The sequence below is a fragment of the Schistocerca americana genome, chromosome X (assembly GCF_021461395.2).
Source record: "Schistocerca americana isolate TAMUIC-IGC-003095 chromosome X, iqSchAmer2.1, whole genome shotgun sequence".
Classification (NCBI taxonomy): domain Eukaryota; kingdom Metazoa; phylum Arthropoda; class Insecta; order Orthoptera; family Acrididae; genus Schistocerca; species Schistocerca americana.
The window spans coordinates 728373353-728395632 of record NC_060130.1 but is presented as its reverse complement, the minus strand read 5'-3'; the positions used below and the strand labels follow the sequence as shown (position 1 = coordinate 728395632).

Genomic DNA, 22280 nt, shown 5'->3' with positions numbered 1-22280 from the left:
CAATATGTTTCACAAAAAAATAATGGCTTTATCACACAAAATTTATCCCTATCAATTCAAATACATTATAATTATTGGATAAATTGTTCCACTCCCATATGTCTGGCTTGTTCCTCTTCTTGTGAGATAGCCAGGGTAGAAACAGCAGTGGGGTTATAACTGTCTGCATAGAAGTTTCTCTACCTGTTTGATGAGACAGCCAGATCACAACAAACATTGTTTTGGTGTAATTTAATACATTTAATGTGCGAAATGTAACTGCAGTTTGTTGTGCATACTGTTATGCCACTCCGTCTCCAAAAATCGAAAAACCTGGCAGCGTAAAACAGAAAGTAGATCCGTTTCAGAGACGACCATCCCCAGGAGCAGTTTCCGTGTAGCCTGTTTGGCCAGCCGGTCAGCAAGTTCATTCCGTGGGATTGTGATGTGTCCTGGGGTCCACATAAACACCACAGTACAATTGGACCGTCCCAGGGCAGGTATGGACTCCTGGATGTTTGCTACCAAAGGATGGCGGCAGTAGCACTGGTCAATACCTTGTAAGCTGCTCAGGGAGTCAGAACAGAGACTCACCACCAGAACAGGAACGGGTGTACTAAAGTGCACGAGAGATGGAAACAAGCTCTGCAGTTAATACACTGCAGGCAGTGAGCAAGGAATGCTGTTCAATATGGCCTCTGTGGACATAGGTGAAGCCAACATTACCATAAGTCATTAAGCGTCCGTGTAAACAACTTAAGATCCCCAGAACATGTCAAGAATCGAGAAAAAGTGACAGTGGAGAGCGACGGGATTAACGGAGTCCTTAGGGCCACGCAAAAGGTCCAGATGAAGCTTCGGCCGAGGTGTACACCATGGAGGTGTATGTGAATGGACCTCAAGGAGAGGTGGTAAAGGGAAGGACTCCAGTTCGGAGAGAACAGATCGCACGTGAACTGCAATTGTGAGCCCTGCCCTGGACCGCAGATGTAGGAAGATGAATTGCTGCAGGTGGGAAAAGGAGACGGTAATTCCAATGCTCAGGAGAACTAAAAATGTGTGTAACATAACTGGCGAGCAGTTGTGCACGTTGAATCCGCAATGGAGAGAATCAATCCTCCACTAGGACACTGGTCACCCGACACTCTCTAAAAGCTCCCATCACTAAGCGAATGCCACAGTGGTGCACTGGGTCGAGTAAAAGCAACGCTGAGGGTGCCGCCGAACCATAAAATAGACTCCCACAGTTAAGGCGTGATTGAACAAGGGCTCTGTAGAGCTGCAGCAGCGTAGAGTGATCTGCACCCCAGTTGGTGTTGCTCAGGCAGCGGAGTGCATTGAAGTGCAGCACTCCCGCTTAAGCTGACGAAGGTGATGTAGCCAAGTCAATCGGGCGTCAGAAACCAGTCCTAAGAATCAATATGTCTCCACTAGAGTGAGTAGATCATCATTAAGATAAAGTTAAGGTTCCGGATGAATGGTACGATGCCAACAGAAGTGCATGACACAAAACGTCAAGGCTGAAAACTGGAAGACGTGGCCTAGAGCCCATGACTGCACCTTGTGAATGACTCCCTGCACGCTGCGTTCAGCAACACCAGTAGTGGAGGAGCAATATTAAATGCAGAACTCACCCGCATAAAGAGAAGGGGAGACGGACGGCCCTACAGCTGCTGCTAGACCATTAATGGCCACTAAAAATAGAGATACACTCAATACAGAGCCCTGCGGGACCACATTCACCTGGATATGGGGGAAACTATGCGAAGCACCAACTTGAATACGGGAAGTATGGAGCGACAGGACATTTTGGATAAAAATCAGGAGCAGGTCCCGGAGACCCCAATCACACAATGTGGCAACAATATGATGTTGCCAGGTCGTGTCGTATGCTTTACATAAGTCAAAAAAGACAGCAACAAGGTGTTGGTATCTGGAAAAGGCAGTTCGGATGGCAGACTCAAGGGACCCAAGATTATCAGTGGTAGAGCGACCCTGGCGGAAGCTGTCCTGACATGGAGCCAGTAGACCACATACTCCAGGACCCAACCCAACCGCCGACACACCATACGTTCCTGCAGCTCACAAAAAACATTTGTGAGGCTGGTGGGCCGATAGCTATACACATCAAGCGGATTTTTACCGGGTTTTAGCACCATAATGATGGTGCTGTCCCACCATTGTAATGGAAAGATGCCACTGCACCAGATTAGATTGAAGATGACGAGGAGATATCGCTTTTAGTCAGACAAGAGATGTTTAATCATCTGACTGTGGATCTGTTCTGGCCCACGAGCTGTAATGGGGCAATGTGCAAGGGTGTTGAGAAGCTCCCACTCTGTAAATGGGGCATTATAGGGTTCACTGTGGCATGTAGTGAACAAGAGGAGTTTCCTTCCCATCCGCCATTTGAGGGTGCGAAAGGCTGAGGGATAGTTCTCCGACGCAGAGGCTTGGGCATAGTGCTCAGCAACGTGCTTGGCAATCGCGTTTGCGTCGGTAGAGAGCACGCAATTGATGTTAACACCAGGGACACCTGGTGATCTTCATCTACAGTTGGAAAGGTGAAGTATGGCCCCCTATGGTTGACACGTACCTCTCCCAACACTCCTGTTTCCATCGTTTTATAAGCAACCGAATGCGGGCACGGAGCCACTTAAAGGTAATTGGGTGCTCTAGAGGAGGGTGCCCTTTATGTCACTGTAGAGCTCGCTGACACTCTTTACTTGCCTCAGCGACTTCGGGTGACCACCAAGGGACTATCTTTAGCCGAGGGCACCCCAGAGAAGGAGGGATCACTTTTTCTGCCGCAGAAATTATCATTGTAGTGACCTGCTCAATCACAACATTGATGGCACCACATGGGGGAGATTCAACAGTGACAGCAGAGATGGGCATGATGCGTGGGGAGTGACAGGAAGATGGGGAAGTGGCCACTACCACACAAGTCGTCATGTGCTCTCCAGTGGATAGATGGGAGAAGTCCTGGGCTGTAAATTGATAAATCAATGGTGGAGTAACTACCATGAGCCACAAATTTTTGACATCTTGCCATGGCTAGTAAGCGTGGTGCTACCCCACAAGGAGTTATGGGCATTAAAATCTCCCAAAAGCAAGCAAGGTTCTGGGAATTGATCAATCAGTGCAGCCAATACGTTCAGGAGTACTGCACCATCTGGAGGGAGATATACATTGCAGACAGTTATTTCCTGTGTCGTCCGTATCTTGATAGCCACAGCTTCAAGAGGAGTTTGAAGTAGCACAGGTTCACTACATACTGTGTTCAAGACAAACACAAACTCCACCTGACACACTATTATATTCACTATGGTTCTTGTATTATCCCCTATAGACACGAAGGGCAGGGGTCCGCATTGCCAAGAACCATATTTCCTGGAGGGCAATGCAGAAAGCAGATGTAAAGCTTAACATTTGCCACAGCTCAGCCAGGTGGTGGAAAAATCTGCTGCAATTCCACTGGAGGATGACATGATCGTGGGAATGGGAAGGCATGAAACAAGTCAATGAGGCAGTCTACACCTCAGGGTCACCTGCTGCCATCAACTTATTTCCTGAACAGGCTATATCTGTTGTGTCTGAGGGTCTGGCAAGATCTCGGTCCTCAGGGGACATCAGAATCTTCACCTCATCCTCAGACACAGAGCTTGTACGCAGTGGTGGTGTGGCTGCCACCGCATTTCCCTTGGTCTTGGGGGTCTTCTTTCTGGATTTCTCTTGCTGATCCTTGGGTTTCTTCGACTGGGAGAGATCACTGATTCAGTCTCCAGGACTCAGGATGATTGTGAAGCCCTATGACACTTTTGGGCACTTCAGCCACTGGCGGGTGTCATCTTTCCCACAAGCAGAAATCTGGGAAGGGAGTGATCCAAGGGGCCCCCTTCCAAGCGAGAGAAGCCAAAGAAGACTTATGCTCCTCCAGCTGAGAAATGGGGACTGGTGTCCCCAATAGTTGGGGGGACAGAGCTCCCGGGAGGGAAGTGCCCCCACCATCAAGGGGGCAGGTGTAGTCTTCTGGCTCCGAGAGCCAACTGGAACTCGCGAAACTGTTCTCCTAGTGGCGGCATAAGAGGAGGTCATAGCCACAGGATTTAGCCTCAGTGTAGGTCAGTCGGTCCAGGGTCCTGTATTCCATGATTTTCCTTTCTCGCTGTAAAATCCTGCAGTCTGGTGAGCAAGGGGAATGATGCTCTCCGCAGTTGACACAGATGGTAGGCGGGGCGCATGGAGTATTGTGATGGGATGGATGTCCACAATCTTGACATGTAATGCTGGAAGTACAGTGGAAAGACATACGGCCGAACTTCCAGCACTCAAAGCACCACATTAGGGGAGGGATATATGGCTTGATATCACAGCGGTAGACCGTCACCTTAACCTTCTCGGGTAATCTGTCACCCTCGAAGGTCAAGATGAAGGCACTGGCGGCAACGTATTTATCCCTCAGACCCCATTGGATGCGCCAGACGAAATGAACTCCTTGTCGCTCTAAGTTGGTGCGTAGCTCGTCGTCAGACTGCAAAGGAAGGTCTCTGTGGAATATAATACCCTAAACCATATTCAAGTTCTTTTGAGGCATGATGGTAACAGGAACATCCCCCAGCTTGCCACAAGTGAGTCATGCCCATGACTGGGCAGAGGATGTCATTTTTATCAAGACTGACCCTGACCGCATTTTGGACAAGCTCTCCACCTACCCAAACTTGTCCTCTAAATGCTCTACAAAAAACTGAGGCTTCATCGAGACAAAGCAGTCCCCGTCAGATCTCATACATACAAGGTACTGGGGTGAATAAGGTTTGCTGCCATTCATGGCTTGGCATTCCTCCCATGGTGTGGCCAGGGAGGGGAACAATTTAGTGCAATACTTCCTTGCACTGTACTGAGACTTGGAACACTTAGAGACTGCTGGAATTTGATCTCCATCAAGTGATGACGTGGTACGCTTCATCACGCGTGATCTGCCCTGATGCCACCCACTCCAACCAGGTGCTCTCCCCACGGGCGCCACCCAGCCGCAGCAAAGGCCACCTGGCAGGATGGCCATTGTCGGGAGTTTGGATGCCACAGGTGGAGAGTTAATGGTGCAGGCATCAGCAGAGCGATCCCTGTGTAGTCAGGGGGCTACAACCAACAAGATAGCTGGTGGCCCCACCACAATGGACTGGCTACCATGCTGGATATGAGGTGAAAAGAATTCCACAATCATCATCGGCGCACAAAATGACGCTGCACAATGGGTGGGGAAAACCCATCCAGGAAGGAGTCCTTGTTCAAGAGATGGAGGATGAGTGGGACTGCAATGCCATGACGAGAAAGTGGGCTAAAGATCTCAATGCACGACGGACATGACGCACCATGTAAGGCGCCCTTCCCCAATTGGCTCGCTCTTCGGAAAAATTTTGAAAAATGGAGGTCAAACCTTACAGGGGACCATCACATAAAGGCCGAAAGGTGTGAGACTCCTTTTAGTCTCCTCTTATGACAGGTAGGAATACCTCGGGCCTATTCTAACCCCCAGGCCCAAAGGGGGTCCGATGTCGTTCAGTAAGGAACTGTTTTGCATACTGATGAAAACTTCAACTGTCAATGATCTACATTTTATTTTATAAATGTCTATACATATTATTTCTAAAGGGAGCGGGAATGAAACTATCACTACCACACAAACAAACTCTCACACAAAGGTGAAGCATAAAGGCCAAAAACTTTTTTTAAATAAAATAAGATCATTAATGTTTGAAAAATTTATCTATATCTACAACACTACTCTGTAATTCTCACGTAAGTGCCTTCATTGAACCGCCTTCAAGCTATTTCTCACCTTTCCACTTTAGGGGTGCATGGGAAAAACACACACACATCTTTCCATGTGAGCCCTTATTTCTCTTAGTTTATTACAACGATCATTTCTTGCTATGTAGATTGGAATCAACAAAATATTTTCAGTTCAGATGATAATGTTGGAGATTGAAACTTCATGAAAAGACCTCGCAGCAACAAGAAACGCCATTGTTTTAAAGGCTGCCACCTCAACTCTCTTATCATTCCCATGACAGTCTCTTTCTATTTTGCAATAATGCAAAAAGAGCTGCCCTTCTTTGAACTTTTTCAGTGTCCTCCCTCAATCCAATCTGGTAAGAAGCCCATGTTATACAGCAGTACTCTAGCAGAAGACAGAGAAGAGTGGTGTAGGCAGTCTCTTTAGTAAACCTGTTGCTCTCTTCAAAGTGTTCTGCTGATAAATTACAGTCTCTGGTCTGCCTTCTCCACAATATTATCTATGTGATTGTTCCAATTTAAGTCACTCATAAACGTAATTCCTAGGTATTGAGTTGAACTGACAGTCTTTAGATTTGAGCGATTTATAATGCAACCGAAATTTAATAATTCCTTTTAGTACTCATGTGGATGACCCCACACTTTTCATTATTTAGGGTCAATTGCCACTTTTTGCAAAAATACAAATATTTTGTCTAAATAATTTTGCAATCGATTTTGATCTTACAATGACTTTACTAGATGGTAAATGACAGCACCATGTAGAAACAATGTAAGGTGGCTGCAAAATATTATCTCCTGAATAGATTAGGAACAGCAGAGGGTATACAACTTTTCCTTGGAGAACACCTGATATCACTTCTGTTTTACTCTACAACTTTCCAACAATAACTATGAACTGTGATATTCCCGACATGAAATCACGAATACAGTAAGGAATATTCCTTAGGTATACAATTTGATAAGATGTCACTTGTGAGGAAATGTTTCAAAACCCTTCTGGAAATTGATATGTCCGTATCAGTTCTCGTCTACTTATCATCGCTGCCTCAGAAAAATTCTACAAGGAGCTTTCAGCACGCATGCAGTCTCTGACTTTGGTAGTGTTCTAATAGTGGCATGTGAGGTAGGAATGCAAAGGCTGTGTCTCAGATATAGTGCAGAAGGGCCAATGGCACATGGAAGGCTCTGCGGTGTGTGAATGGTGGATTTTGCCACTCTGCTGCATTGGCACTGTATAGCCGCATCATACTCGAGATTAGACCTGTGTTTACTGAAATATGTTTGTGAATTAAACAACTGTTGAGGCATGTCTGCCAGTTATATTTGAAGCTTTGTAAAAGCTTCTCGATTTAATGTGATTGTGAGACCACTACACTATAGCCCAAGCTGCTAAGTGATTTCTTAAATTATAATGCATGTGTTAATAGTATGTGTATTTCTTTCCGGTCATAGAACTTTATCATCTGTCATTTAAATCTGGTGGGTCTGAGTATGCCTAAGGTGTTGCCACTTTGTAATATGTGTTAGAGAGTATTGTTGGCCCTGACAGACGAAAACTGGTGCCTGGGTTACATACGGAAATGGGTTTTCCTGTTTAAATTCACTTACTGTGGTGCTCAACAGTGTAAATCATATGATTCTGATTGCTGTCAATATGCATAGTGGTCATTTATACCATATCATGAATAATTCAAACTGACTGTCTTTATTGCTTGCCAGCTCAATGTTTATCTGACGAGAGTTTAAAATTTTGTGCACTTCTCTTTAATATGAATTGTATCGAAATGCAGACAGCTCCCTCTGTTCTGTCTTGAAGGCTTTAATGTTTAATCTTGTTGGTTCTCGATTCAAGTGCTGTTAACTGGCATGTAAGAATGTGACTCGAATATTTGATTCAGTTTGTTGCCTTGGCCTGTGTGTTGACAGCTGATATTTGTGTAAACTGCCTTCTTCAAATTCCAGCTCAGTAGAAATGACAGTTACAATGTGTGTGTCTTAATATATTTGCTGTTTAATCACATGCAGTAATATTTTCCTTTTCGAATTTTTTTTTAAACACAAATTTCTAGTGTAGTTCTGAATATAAACAGTGCTAGTTATTTCTTGCTATTTAATAGTAATAACAACACTTTATAAATTTTATTTAACTGTTTGCGTGAAGAATGTAATTTATTAACAACTCAGAATATTTACTTAAGTTCTGGTAAGATTGGCTGTGCCTGTCAGTGGGTGCCAAGTGGGAATAATTCTGTATACAGGGCTTGTGCCCATGTATTGTTTATGGTCTGCTTGCATAAAACAAATAATTATTTGAGTAACTGTGGTTTACCTTATTGCATCTTGTAGTGTATCATGTGTCAGCTTTTGTCAAAATATTGTGGAAGTACCTATGTTGGAATTGTCCTCATTGTTGTTTAATAGTTTATTAATTAAATTGTTTAATACACAATCATTGGCTTACCACTCAAGGGTCAAATACCTCAGTCCAACCATCTCAAAAGCTTTCCCATTCCCCATCCTCAAATACTGTACCAGAAATCTACAAATATGGAATCAATTTCAGATAACATGTTGATAGCACTTATTACTTTTACGAATGAAGTGCTAGTTGTGTTTCACGAGAATGATATTTTCTGAATCTGTGCTGTGCTTTTCTCAAGGTAATTCATAATGTTGAAACACAGTATATGTTCCAAAATCCTACTGCAAACTGACATTAGAGGTATAGGTCTAATTCATCGGATTACTCCTACTTCCTTTCTTGAATACTGGTGTTACCTGTGCAACTTTCCCACCTTCAGGTATGGATCTTTTGTTGAGCAAGCAGTTGCATAAGATTGTTAAGCTATTGTGTCAGCATACTCTGAAAGGAATCTACTTAGTGTACAATATGGACCAGAGAACATTCCTTTATTAAGTGATTTAAGCTACTTTGCTACATTGAGGATATCTACTTCTACATTACTCATGTTGGTATCAGTTCTCAATTTGAATTCTAGAATATTTACTTTGTATCCTTTGGTGAAGGAATTTGAGAAAACTGTGTTTAGTAACTATGCTTTGGTGGCAATGTCATCAACAACATTACCTTCACTATCACTCAGTGAAGGTATTGATTCTGTTTTGCTGCTGGTGTCCTTTACATATGATCAGAATCTCTTTGTATTTTCTGCCAGATTTTTAGACAGTTTGGTTATGGAAACTATTAAAAGCATCTCACATTAAAGTTCCTGCTAAATTTTGGACTTCTGTGAAACTTCGGCAAACTTGGGGTTTTTGTGTTCTTTTAGATTTGAAATCCTATTTTCAATGCATCTGTAACAGTGTTATGATCCGTTTGTGTACCAAGGGGATCAGTACCACTTCTCATTAATTTATTTGGTATACATCTCTCCATTATTGTCGATACTATCTCTTTGAATCTGGTCTACAATTTCATAGTTATTTTGGAAGGAATGGAGGCTGTCTCGGAAGGCATCAAGCAAATTTTTATCTGCTTTTTTAAATACATATATTTTGCATTTGTTTTTGCTCAGTTTGGATGTTACAGTATTCAGTCTCGCTACAACAATGTAGTGGTCAGAAATCCTTGAATCTATCATGAAGTTTCCTATTTGCTCAGGATTATTTGTTGCTAAGAGGTCAAATACATTTTTGCAACCATTTACATTTCACATGGCCTCCTGAACTAATTGTTCAAAATAATTTTCTGAGAAAACATTCAGTATGATTTTGGTTGACGTTTATGCCTACCACCAACTTTTAAACACGTACTTTCGCCAACATAATGAGGGTAGCACGCACCAAGTACAAGTGTATGAGTGGGGTACTCATTTAAAATGAGGCACGTCATCTTTTGAACTGTTCAGCAACGGTATCATCTGTGTTGGGAGGTCGATAAAAAAAGAACCCATTATTAATTTATTCCAGTTGTCAAGTATAGCCTCTACCCATACTAACCCACAGGCAGTACCTACTTCAATTTCACTGGAAGACAGACCACCACTAACAGCAACAAACACACCACTATCAATTGTATTTAATATAATCCTTTCTGAGCACGGTTAGGTCCTTTGTAAAAATTTTGGCTGAACTTATCCTGGTTTTAGCCAGCTTTCAGTACCTATAACAATTGGTGCTTCAGTACTTTATATTAGTGCCTGGAGCTCTGGTTCTTTTCAAACACAGGTACAACAATTTACTTCTATAATACCTATGGTTCTTACATCAATCCTTGCCTCGTGTTTGACCTGCACCCTTTGTTCTTTCCCAGGACCCGATAATCTAAAAAACCACCCAATCCACGCCACACGGCACATGTTACCCATGCAGTCACTCCCTGTGCAGAATGGCCACCTGACCTACTAAGCAGGACTCAATACCCTACCACCCTATGGCGCAAGTTATGGAATATGCAGCCAATATGGTCGCAGAACTGCCTGAGCCTCTAATTCAGACCTTCCACTTGGCCCTGTAGCAAAGGTTCGCAATCGGTTCTGTCACAATGCTGCAGATGGTGAGCTCTACCTTTATCTCACAAGGAAGACTGGCAGTCTTTACCAATTCAGCTAGCTGCCCAAAACCAGAGAGCACCTCTTCGTTAGTACTGACATGAGCCACCACCTGCAGTTGTCTGCACCCCATGTTCTTTATGGGATTGGAAAGGACCCGTTCCACATCTTGGATGACTCCCCCAGTATGCACACATACTGGATTTCTTCCCCTCCTCACAGCCACGTCCCTAATGTGCCCCTATTACATGTCCAACATTGGAGCTCCCAACTATCAATTATCCCACTCTGTGACTGCCCAGACCTTGCAGGCTGAGAGGCTTCCCCTAAAACAGGACAAGTGGCTGCATCTAGCTCAGGACCTATAACAGCCACAGACAGCACCTTGAACCTGTTTGTTAGATGAACTGGTGACGCCTTTCAATCAGCCCCTCGAAAAGTCTTTCGCTGCCTGCCATAACTTGTAATAACCTTCCAATCTACCACTGGTTAGGGGATCAGCCTCAATGCAGGCAGTAACTGCGCCATGAACAGTAGTGGATCAATCTGGGGACATATGGAACATGCTGAATTTCTCTGAGGTCCCCAAATCTGGCCTCCCACAGTGATGCCCATTAGTAACAGACTCAAGCTGTGTGACTGAAACCAGCACCGCACGGAGCTGTGAGCGAAGGATCACTAACTCAACCTGCATCCAAACACAGCAATCCACACTCCCTATCTATACCGAAGACAGCAAAACTCTACACTACAAAATTATTAGAAGGCTGGACTGTGCCTAGTTAGCACTCAAACATACACACATTAAATAAAAATAGTTCTAATGCAGCCTGTGTAAGTAATCACTATGTGGCCATAGGAGTGCTGAGAAAACATAACTGGAACAGATGGAACATTATGTAACACGAAATGTTTGCACAAAACTGAAAAGCCATCAACTAACATATGGACAATGCAGGATGCGGTTATATGGATTAAAAGAATCCTGGACTGTTTCATCCAATTCCCTATATCCAACAGAAACCGTAAAATTCTGAAACTTGATGCAATTTCAGTTATTTCACTTTTATACTGCATTCATCATAAGAAGAAACCTGATGTAAACATTCTACTATGTATTCTTCTGTGTTTGCTTGAATCTTATTGGATTTCAATTCATATGGAGTGGAAGCCAAACTATGTCCAGTACAGCCAAGTACAATCATAAGGACAGGTTTTGTGCCGTGTTACACACACATAGATTGAATGATAATGGGGCACAACAGCTTTACTGGCGCGTTTAACTTTGAAAGCAATAGCCAGCCAGCTGGTCCAACAAACCTGCAATGATATGTGCAGTTGCAGATCAGACACAGAGAGATGAGCGGAGACACAAAATAGCTTCAAATGTCATTTAATTTTTAAAGAGAATGAAATAATACTTGGCAAAATGCCAGCACTATCGGACACTTATCAGGTGAACAGACGGAAAGTATAAAATTCTCTCTTTCTCACCTAACATAGCATTTTAATTACAAACAAGAGCGATGAAAATTCCTAACTTAAACACAGGATACTTTTTCTTGGCGAGCTGTGTGTGATGCAACGCATGCTGCAGGGATTTCACCATATTGTTGAACACTCATGCCATTGAAGGTATTAATTCAAATCAGTCGTCTGGTAATCTCTTAGCTCCTTCCTTATTCAAATCCGAGAAATTCACTTCAGTTCTGGAACTGTCTTCTGCTACATTGATAACGAGTTGATCAACAGAATCCACCCAGGCGCCACATTTTCTCCTTCTTTTACGACGTGCTGTTCTGTATCCCACCAGCAATCAAAAGCGACATATGAAAAAGCTGTGTGCATTAGTTTTAGTACATCTGCCAGCTTAACAGTCTTGTTATTTCTTGTGTGAAATGCCTTAACTTCGCTCCAGATCAGTTCTGTTGGGCTCATATTGTAACAACACAGTGGCAAATATAAAAATGCAGCATTTGTATGGTGTGCTCAATGCTGTAAAAATTATTGTTTTTCATGTTTCTGCAACACTTATTATTCTGGTTCATATGAGATTACATCTGTGACATAAAACAATGGATGTAGCCCAAATAAAGAGTACTTGGTTTTTCATTTTTGTTCCAAAAAATTAAATTGTTATCTTTTCTTAATTTAAGCAGCCTCTATTAACAATCTTTCATAAAATATCAATAATTAAGAATTTATATTTGAAATGAACAAAAAGTCTAATTATCAAACTGAATTATTAATATTAATTGGTCTTCTTCACTCCAGTCCTAAAGGTAAAATAAATTGTTTAATAATTGCTGCAGTGATCTTTAGTCCAAAGATTGGTTTGCTGCAGCTCTCCACACTATTCTGTAAATGCCGCCTTCTCTCTGTATAACAACTGCGCCCTACATCAACTTGAACATGTGTACTGCAGTCAAGCCTTAGAATCCCTCTAAAAGTTTATCCCCAACTCTTTCCCCCAACAAGAGTGGTATGCACTGTACATTAGAGAGAGAATTTCCCACGTTACTTTATCAAAACTACTTCGTATGTTTTCCCACTGCACATACACTGATGAGCCAAAACATTATGACTGCTGCCCACCATGGGACTGAATTCTACCTGGTGGCATCACAAGCACACGATATGTTAAAGAAAGTACATAAACAGAGCAGAGAGAAATGGAGGAACCACTGTAGCAATGATATGGGCCGCAAATGTGGAGTACCAATGATGTACATGACTTTGAAAATGGACTGATAGTTACGGCCCAGCACCTGGGAATGATTATCTCAGGAATGGCGAAGTTGTTCAGCTGTTCGTGTGTTATTGTTGTGAGCATCTGTGGAAACTGGTTGAGGGATGGTGAAAAAATTAATAGGCGACAAGGTGTTGGAACTTCACTGCCTCATCATAGTACGTGGATGTAGAAGGCTTGCACGCTCCATAAAGCAGGTAGAAAATGCAACAAAAATACAATGTTTTCCAGCACACCATTCAGCACACATTGTTGGACATGGGGCTCTACAGAAGACAACCCCTATATGTTCCCATGTTGATCCAAGGACATCCTCAATTACAACTGTGACACTGATGAAACCGGGCCTTTTACCAATCAAAATGGGTCACCTGTTCAGATGGATTACATTTTTTGTTATACTAGGTTGATGGTCACATCCAGATATGGTGTCATCCAGACAAATGGGTGCTTGGAACATGCACCACACCATGAATACCTGCCATTTGGGGTAGTATAATGCTGTGAGGGACATTTAGATGGGCATCCATGCTACCAGTGGTAGTAATTGAATGGACCACGACAGCTGCAGAATACATTAACATTATTTCACACCACCTACATTCCATTATGCTGGACTTCTTCCACGACAGTGATGGCATCTTCCAGCAAGATAACCGTCCAAGTCACTAGGCTAGTATCATTCTATAGTGGTTTGATGAGTATGATAGTCAACTCACATTAACTTCTTAGTCACCATATTCACCAGATCCAAACCCAGTGGAATGCACTGGAGACAATACTGGGTGCCAGCTCTGTGCCAACAAACTACTAGCCCATAATTTACAGGAAATGCGTGACTTGTGCATAGACATCTTGTGCCACATACCTCAAGGAACCTACCGAGAACTTACTAAACTCATGCCATGCCGAACTGCTGTAGTATTGTGTTCCACAGGTAGACGAACATGCTATTACCCAGGTGGTCATAATGTTTCAGCTTTATTTTGGGTATTGCCCTGATGGGCAGGCTGTTGCTTGGCTGCTGCACTTACCTGATGCAGCTCTAACAGACTTTTTTTCTTATAGTGCCATGAAAACACCATGCCTCCAAAAAATTTTTTACGGAGTAAACAAGAGCTTCTAGCAAGATTGCAGTTGGTGTTATTTTGCCCAAATGATACTCGGGTAGTTAGGACATGTGCTGCAAACTTTATTGTGATTAGTTGCTACAAAATTAATTTCGAGGAAGTAAGAATAGTGTTTAATGCCTAGGCAACAACATGGTGTTTAGATACAGAGTTCTCTCTCAGATGGGGAGGGAAGGAATAAACCAACTATTCCTCAGCATTTTCTGGAGTGATTTCTCTATACCACAGAGAACCAATTTACACACAGACCAAGGACTTCAAATACACTACTCCTGAATATGAGTTCAATACCTTAATCTTTGAGTTACTTTGCTCAGTAATTTTAAGTGGTCTACTACTGTTTGTCTGCAACATGCAACCTTGCCTTGCTGGCTATTAGCAATTACTTTAGTTGTTAATTTTTGCCTCTAATGTATCTAGGGTGAAGTTCTTATCTCATTTAATTTTATACTTCATCTCCAAAAATATATTTAAAGGCTGTATACGTGGACAAGGAAGAAAAATTCCTGGATTTTTCCCGGAATTCCCAGTTAAAAATACACTTTCCCCTGGGTGAAAAAACGTTTTTCCTGTGTTAAGTGACAGTATATTTTCCCTTATCAATCCTTGGAATGGTTAAGGTTTTATACACGGGCACAGAATTTCCCGGCACTTTAGCAAACAAAACTCAGAGAAAAAGACACGTTTTGGAAATATCTTTCATGTGCATCGACATGTAAGTTGCATATTTTTGTATAACGAAAGTATACATTGAAATTCTACCAAATGCCGCATGTTACTTTCCGAATCATTGAAATCAAGATTGCAATGTGTTTCTGGAAGCCAGTCACAGCTCATGTAACGTGATCTCGGCAGCCGATGACAGCGGATACTCAGAGCATAGGGCATGTGATGTAGTCAACCAACAGCAACATCACTGTTACGTAGCATGAACACAAACCGGGAAAGTTAATAGTTTAAATTAATATACATAGTGTTGCTACAAGAAAAGAAAAGCTTTCACCGAGGAATTGTAAGACACGTTATCTGATCTTTGGTGTGCCAAAGTGCAGTGCCACACCTCTTCACACAGCATTCTTCTATCGCACATCACTGTATTTCGGTCTGTGGAATTGAAACGTGTATAGTCTGTACTGGATGCCATCAAAGGACAGTGGAAATTAAAATGTCCCATGGTGCCTCTCCTCCTTCCAGTCGGCCGGTTTGACACCCTGCCCCTCTGTTTTTTAACTCTTCAGAAAATTTGCACTCTTTATTCCCTATTAGCTAACAACTTGATGCTTTGTGTGACATAAAATTAAGTATAGGATACATAAAACCAGTAAAGAGAAGAGACAAGCAAGACAGTACACATTTCTTCAATCCTTAGCTCCTAGAATTTTTTTCTCTCTAATCTTGCTACAGCTTTACATGGTGTGCCTTCCTTTCTGCGATAGGATCTGTTACATCATCAAAGTTCATCAAACGTTTTGCTACATGAAAAATCGAAATGTCATTGTCTAATACTGAAAAAGTCGTAATAACAAATAGGCCCAAGACTGGTGTGGTTTCTCGACCTGATTACCTATATTTTGTCACTGTCTGCGAGATAAAACAAAATAAGCCTTTATAATACTGCAGCAATTGTAACACACGCCAAATAAACAAGACTGTTTTAGCAGAAATGGTCATTTCTATAACGCGGCAGACTATAATTCACAAAGTACCGATATCAAATGCCTATTAGGCCTACTACAAGCAAAAAGCTTTACGTTAGGAAATAGTTTTACACTTCTTTTATACGCTTCAGTTTCTCAAGCATGAGATCGAGAAGTAGTAGCGTGAAATTTTTATAGAAATTTGGAATCGTCTTATTCTTCCATAATTTGTATGATGTCCCCGTTTCTTCTCCTTCCTCGTTCTAACAAACGATGTTGTCATCACTAATTCCATATGAATTCCCGCCAATGTCAAAGCTTATTCGCTGGTTAACTTCACTAAATCTGCCAGAATCACCAGTTTCGTTATCCCGCGATTATTCTCCAGTTAGACATTGTTATGTGTTCGTACAACGCGTTTTCCGCGATACTTCCAAAATAGACCTTAAAGCGGCTGCTAGCCGGAGACTGTACAACTGGCCCTTGCAAGTATAGCGATCGAGCCAAAAATTTTCTGTCGAAATTTCATTTTCTTGGATACATCGAGAAGATAATACGTAATCTTTCTTACCTGTTATTTCTGTTAGTCGTTTATTCGCACTTTGGTAGTCTGAATCTATGGATTTCGCCGGTAATCGTAACAACGCTCATCATTCTCAAACCCTATCAACCACATAATCAGACAGTGGTTGGCTTTCTTTCATTCAGCTATACTCTCCTCAGCTCGTATAGCCCCTTTTGTCTGCAGGAAAGTTTATTTCTAGATGTGACGAGGATTCCACTGACACAAACATCACGTACACTATGCACGTATTCACAAATCAACATATGATTCATTAAGAAATCAACTTAGAATGTGTTCAACAATGTTCAAAAACTGACAGGGACACGTTTCAAAGTCATACGAATAATCGATAGACCAACGTGCACTGGATGCTAGACACTTTGTGAAACAAGGTTTATATGAATTTGCCCCCCCTCAGCAGCCCCCCCCCCCCCCCCCCCGGCACTACTAGATCCAGGGCTGCTGCGCAATCTGACAGCTTGGGTGCACCAGTAAAATTTTTCCCGGGAGCACCTAGCTGCCTTTTTTTTTTTTTTTTTTTTTTTACTGCAACTACTTACTCAGACAACAGCCACGTTTCTGTAGCCAGAAGCGGAAGAAGATACTACTCAACTGCGCATGCGCATGATCCCACTCGTAACTGCTAAAACAAATCTAATGTTAATAGTTGTGACGTCATGCTCATTGGAGGCAGTTTGTTGTTATGAAGCATTGCATAGTCTTCCTAAGGCCTTTGTCACATTTCACCGTTGGCAGAAGCTTGTATGAGCACTGTGTTTTGTTGCTGTATATGGTGCATTACCTTTGCAATTTAAGTTTTATTTTAGTTTTTTCTCTCGTTCATGTCTTATGGCTGCAGTATTATTCTGCAGTAGCAGGATACAGTAATATCCTTTGTTAGAGTATTGGTTCTTACCAGTCGAAATTACAAAAATTTAACTGAGAACAAAAACAATGAAAAATTCCCAGGTTTTTCCTGGATGAAAAAATTCCCGGGTTTTTCCTGGATCTCCCGGGTCGTAGACACCCTGTCAGGGTTCGAAATTATTCTAAATGGCTCATCATCAAAGAGCTGATTTTTAAATGAGAGTCAAATGCTCTGTGATTTAATAAATTCATGGTACATTCTCGCACATAGTTAAACTTATGTAAAAGGATATTTACTTTGGAAGTAACGTTTTTCAAACCACAATTCGCAATATTTTTCTGCGACCTGTTAGAAAAAGGTTCGTTTCAGCAGTTGCCAGAGAGCGCAGATAACAGGCGACACCGTGCTTGCGCAGCTACCATGACATAGAAAGCCCGTATGTACGTACGTGTAAAACATTGACAGATCCTACATTATGTCATAAAAGAAACAAGACATCAGAGGATACTCCAAGAGTATCGGAATTTCATAAACCACACTAAAATGTGCACACTGGAAGTGCATATTTAAAGTGCACATTTGTATGTCCAGATTCCCAATGAAGTAGACCTTGACCTAATATTAACCTTTTCGGTGTGGTTTTCGGGATGTAAATTTTCTTGGAGCACCAGTACTGTATTATATCATGTTTGGTTCTTTATTATGGCATAATGCCATACATGTTACAAGATGAAAATGTGCACTTGAAATGCAGCGAACAGTTGAAACTAGCCAGTACTGTAGAATTAAACATTTCGTTTCAAATACATTGACTGTCTCTGCGGAAAAGGTTAATAGAAGTCAAATTTCTTCAGCAAACAGACAAAAATAACTTCATTGTTCTGCAAGGTGATTAATGCTTGACAGTCAGAAAGGTGGAAATAAAATAAAATCTGAAACTAATGACATATTTTAGCCTTCCGTAATTATGTGAATGTATTTTAATTCACTTGATAGCTCCCGGCCACAGATATCTGTTTTATTTTCATTTGATGTGAGAGTAAACGAAGGGGAAACAGCAAAATCACTAAATGTAAACATGGGTCACGTGGAGACTATCCACTATAACTCAGACTGCTCTGTGCATCAGCCTTGGACCTACAATATTTGCGAACCGGGTCAATACTAAAAGAAATTGAATTTTCAAAAATATGTTTATCTTGTAGCGCACATCTTTCTGAAAAGTCTGAAACATAAAACATATGTGTTCGAGGAAATGTAGGGCATGTTATTTGGTCTTAAGTGTGTCAAAGTGCAGTGCCACGCCTCTTCATAAAGCATTCTTCTGTCGCATGTCACAGTATTTCGCTCTGTGGAATTGAAACATGTATATTTTGGGAGAACAAGAACTCTTCAGAAAATTTGCACTCTTTATTGCCTATTAGCTAATAACTTGCTGTTTTGTCTGACACAAAATTAAATATAGGATACATAAAACCAATAAAGAAGAGAGACAAGCAAGAAAGTACACACTTCTTCAATCCTTAGCTTCTAGCATTTTTTTCTCTCTAATCTTGCTACAGGTTTACATGGCATGCTTTCCTTTCTGCGAAAGGATCTATTACCTCATCAAAGCTCGTCAAACGTTTCGCTACACGAAAAATCGAAATGTCATTATCTAATACTGAAAAGCTGTTAACACAAATAATACCCAAGACTGGTGTGGTTTCTCGATGTGATTACGTCTATTTTGTCACTGTCTGCTAGATAAAACAAAATAGGCCTTTCTAATACTTGAGAAATTTTGTAAGACACCAAATAAACGAGACTGTTTTGGCACAAATGGCCATTTTTATAACACGACAGAATATAATTCACGTGGTGCCAACATCAAATGCCTATTAGGCCGACTACAAGAAAGTTCTATAAAAATTTGGAATCGTCTTATTCTTCCATAATTTGTGTGATGTCCCTGTTTCTTCTCCTTCCTCGTTCTAACAAACAATCTTATCATCACCAATTCTGCAGCTATTCCTGCCATTGTCAAAATTTGTTCTCCGATTAATTTCAATAACCCTGCCAGAATCACAGGTTTAGTTATTCCGTGTTTGTACAACATGTTCCGCTTTGCTTCCAGAATAGAACTCAAGCGGCTTCTAGCCAGGGACTGTACAACAGGTCCTTACTAGTGTAGCGACCTGGCCAAAAATTTTCTGTCAAAATTTCATTTTCTTGGGTACACAGAGAAGATAGTACGTAATCTTTCTCACCTGTTATTCCTGTCGGTCGTTTATTTCCTTTCTGGTAGTCCGAATCTACGGATTTTGCTAGTAATTATAACAACACTGATCATTCGAAAGCCAATCAACCACATAATCAGACAGCAATTGGCATTCATCCATTCGGCTTTACTTCGCTCAGCTCGTATAGCCCCGTCCCCTTTTGTCTGTGGAAAGTTTATTTCTAGACGCGACGAGGATTCTCCTGACAGACACATCACGTATGATATGAACGCCTTCAAAAATCAACTTATGATTCATTCAGAAATCAACTTAATATGTGTTCAAAAATGTTCAAAAAGCAACATGGAAGTGTTTCAAAATCATATGAATAATCAATAGACAAATGTGCATGGATGCTAGGCACTTTGTGAAACAAGTTTTTTTCCCCTCAAGAATATGAGTTTGGCACCCCCTTTTCCCAGTAGCATCTAGCTGCTTGCTGTGACCGCTTGCACAGCCAATAGCCACATTCTTGTAGCCAGAAGCGGAGAATCTACTGCTCAAACGCGACTCAACTGCGCATGCCCATGAGCCCGCTCGTAACTGCTAAAACGAATCTAATGTACACAGTTCTGACTTCATGCTCATTGGAGGCAATATGTTGCTATGAAGCATTGCATAGTCTTCCTAAAGCCTTTGACACGTTTTGCTGCTGGCAGACGTCTGCATGAGCACTGGATCATTGTTGCATATGGCGCATTTCCTTTGCAATTTAAGTTATTTTCATTTTCTTCTCTCGTTTACGTTTTATTGTTGAAGTATTATTCTGCAGTAGCAGGATACAGTAATATCCTTTGTTAGAGTATCGGTTCTTACCAGTCAAAATCACAAAAATTTAACTGGAAACTAAAACAATGAAAAATTCTCAGATTTCTAAAAAATTCCCTGGTTTTCCGCTGGATGAAAAAATTCCCAGGTTTTTCTGGGATCTCCCAGTTGTCCCGGGTCATCTACACACTGATTTAACTTACTGTATATGTTAAAATATATGTTGTTCACATTTTCCGAAATTTACAAAAAAGATCTAACAAATAACTAGAGTGCTGCTGCTATTGTGCTATGACTATTTTTTCTATAAATTGTCATACAAAGGCGAAATCTGCTTATATTTTTAATTTAATCAATATTTATTAATTAACATGAGGTTTGAATTCTGAAAACTCAAGAGAGCATTCCAAGATAAGAATAACACCTGTATAACGCTACTGTTGTTGCAGTCCAATATAAAGCTTAATTACCGCCATGCCATGTCGGTAAACTTTGATGCTATTTCCAAACAGAATCTGTTAACAGTAATTAAATGCCATATGCTAGTCACCTATAAATAAACAAACATAACCTAGTTCATGCCACACGGCCTTTCATGCTCAGTTGCTGTAACCAAGTATATTAACATGGAAGGAAAAAGCAGCATTTACAGTGGGGGAATGAATGGTGAAAAAATACACCTGAATATATTTGCTAATTCACGCACTGTTACTACTGTACTATGAAAATTTTTATAAAACAGTCATACAAACTTGTAACACACACACACACACACACACACACACACACACACACACAGACACACAGACAGACAGACAGAGAGAGAGAGAGAGAGAGAGAGAGAGAGAGAGAGTTCTACTTACATCCCAAGTATCAGGAATCACAGTACGATCACTATATTTGGTTTCTTGACTAGATTCATCACTTGCAACAGGTGGTTCTTCTTCCAGTCCACATGTTGTGCTGCCAACATAAGAGAGTATAACAGCTAAAAACCAACAGCTAATAAACAAGAAAAAGAAATACTTTGCTTGAATTATTTCAGTTGAAATGAATTAATTGCAGTGAAATACAGTGAATGGATTAACAGGATTGTCAAGATGCATTCAATGTAATATGCAACAAGGTGCCAAAATCAAGGGAGAAAAAAGTCAAGTACCGAACGGAAAGACAGATGACAAAATTTAACTGTAGTATATGACAAATAATAAAGGCCAGATGGATCATTCACACTAAAAATTAATCATTTTCGTGATACCATGTTTCATAGATAAGAATTTCTATTCCCTTTCTGAACCTCCTCTAATCATATCATCAATGAGCCACTGAAAAGTAGATTAACTTCATGCTTTCTTCAGTTTCTGAAACTTGAACAATCTAAAAACCCTACATCACATAACAAGACAATTACCCCTGAACAAGCAAACTGTGGGACTCAAATCAAAAAATTCAGTGAAATGTTCTTTCATTTGTGCCAAAATCAGTCTGTCTATGAATATATTTATCTGTTATGTATATACTGGAGATTTTTGGGCAAAAGTTTTTTCTATTATTTCCACATCACTGTAAATGTTGATACTCTTGAAGAGTAGAAGAAAACCAATAATTCACAAATAAAACCACACCTTTATGCACAATTAAACACACTGGAATGCTGAAGTTCATTTACTGTGAAAACATTTTAGAACTGGGAGTCAAGCTTACACGTGTAAGTGATTGATGATCCCTTACTGAACGTAACTGTTTGTTTATTCACACACGTAACAAATACACTCCTGGAAATGGAAAAAAGAACACATTGACACCGGTGTGTCAGACCCACCATACTTGCTCTGGACACTGCGAGAGGGCTGTACAAGCAATGATCACACGCACGGCACAGCGGACACACCAGGAACCGCGGTGTTGGCCGTCGAATGGCGCTAGCTGCGCAGCATTTGTGCACCGCCGCCGTCAGTGTCAGCCAGTTTGCCGTGGCATACGGAGCTCCATCGCAGTCTTTAAGACTGG

General features: G+C 41.2%; 1 protein-coding gene across 2 annotated transcripts in view; it reads right to left on the bottom strand.

Moving 5' to 3' along the window:
• The window catches only part of LOC124556848, a 332788-nt gene that overhangs the window by 267700 nt on the left and 42808 nt on the right, over window positions 1–22280 (bottom strand). For both annotated transcript variants that reach the window (XM_047130867.1, XM_047130868.1), the window contains exon 4: window positions 21134–21233. In XM_047130867.1, coding sequence (XP_046986823.1) covers window positions 21134–21233 — 100 coding nt within the window. The remainder of the gene's footprint in view (window positions 1–21133; window positions 21234–22280) is intronic.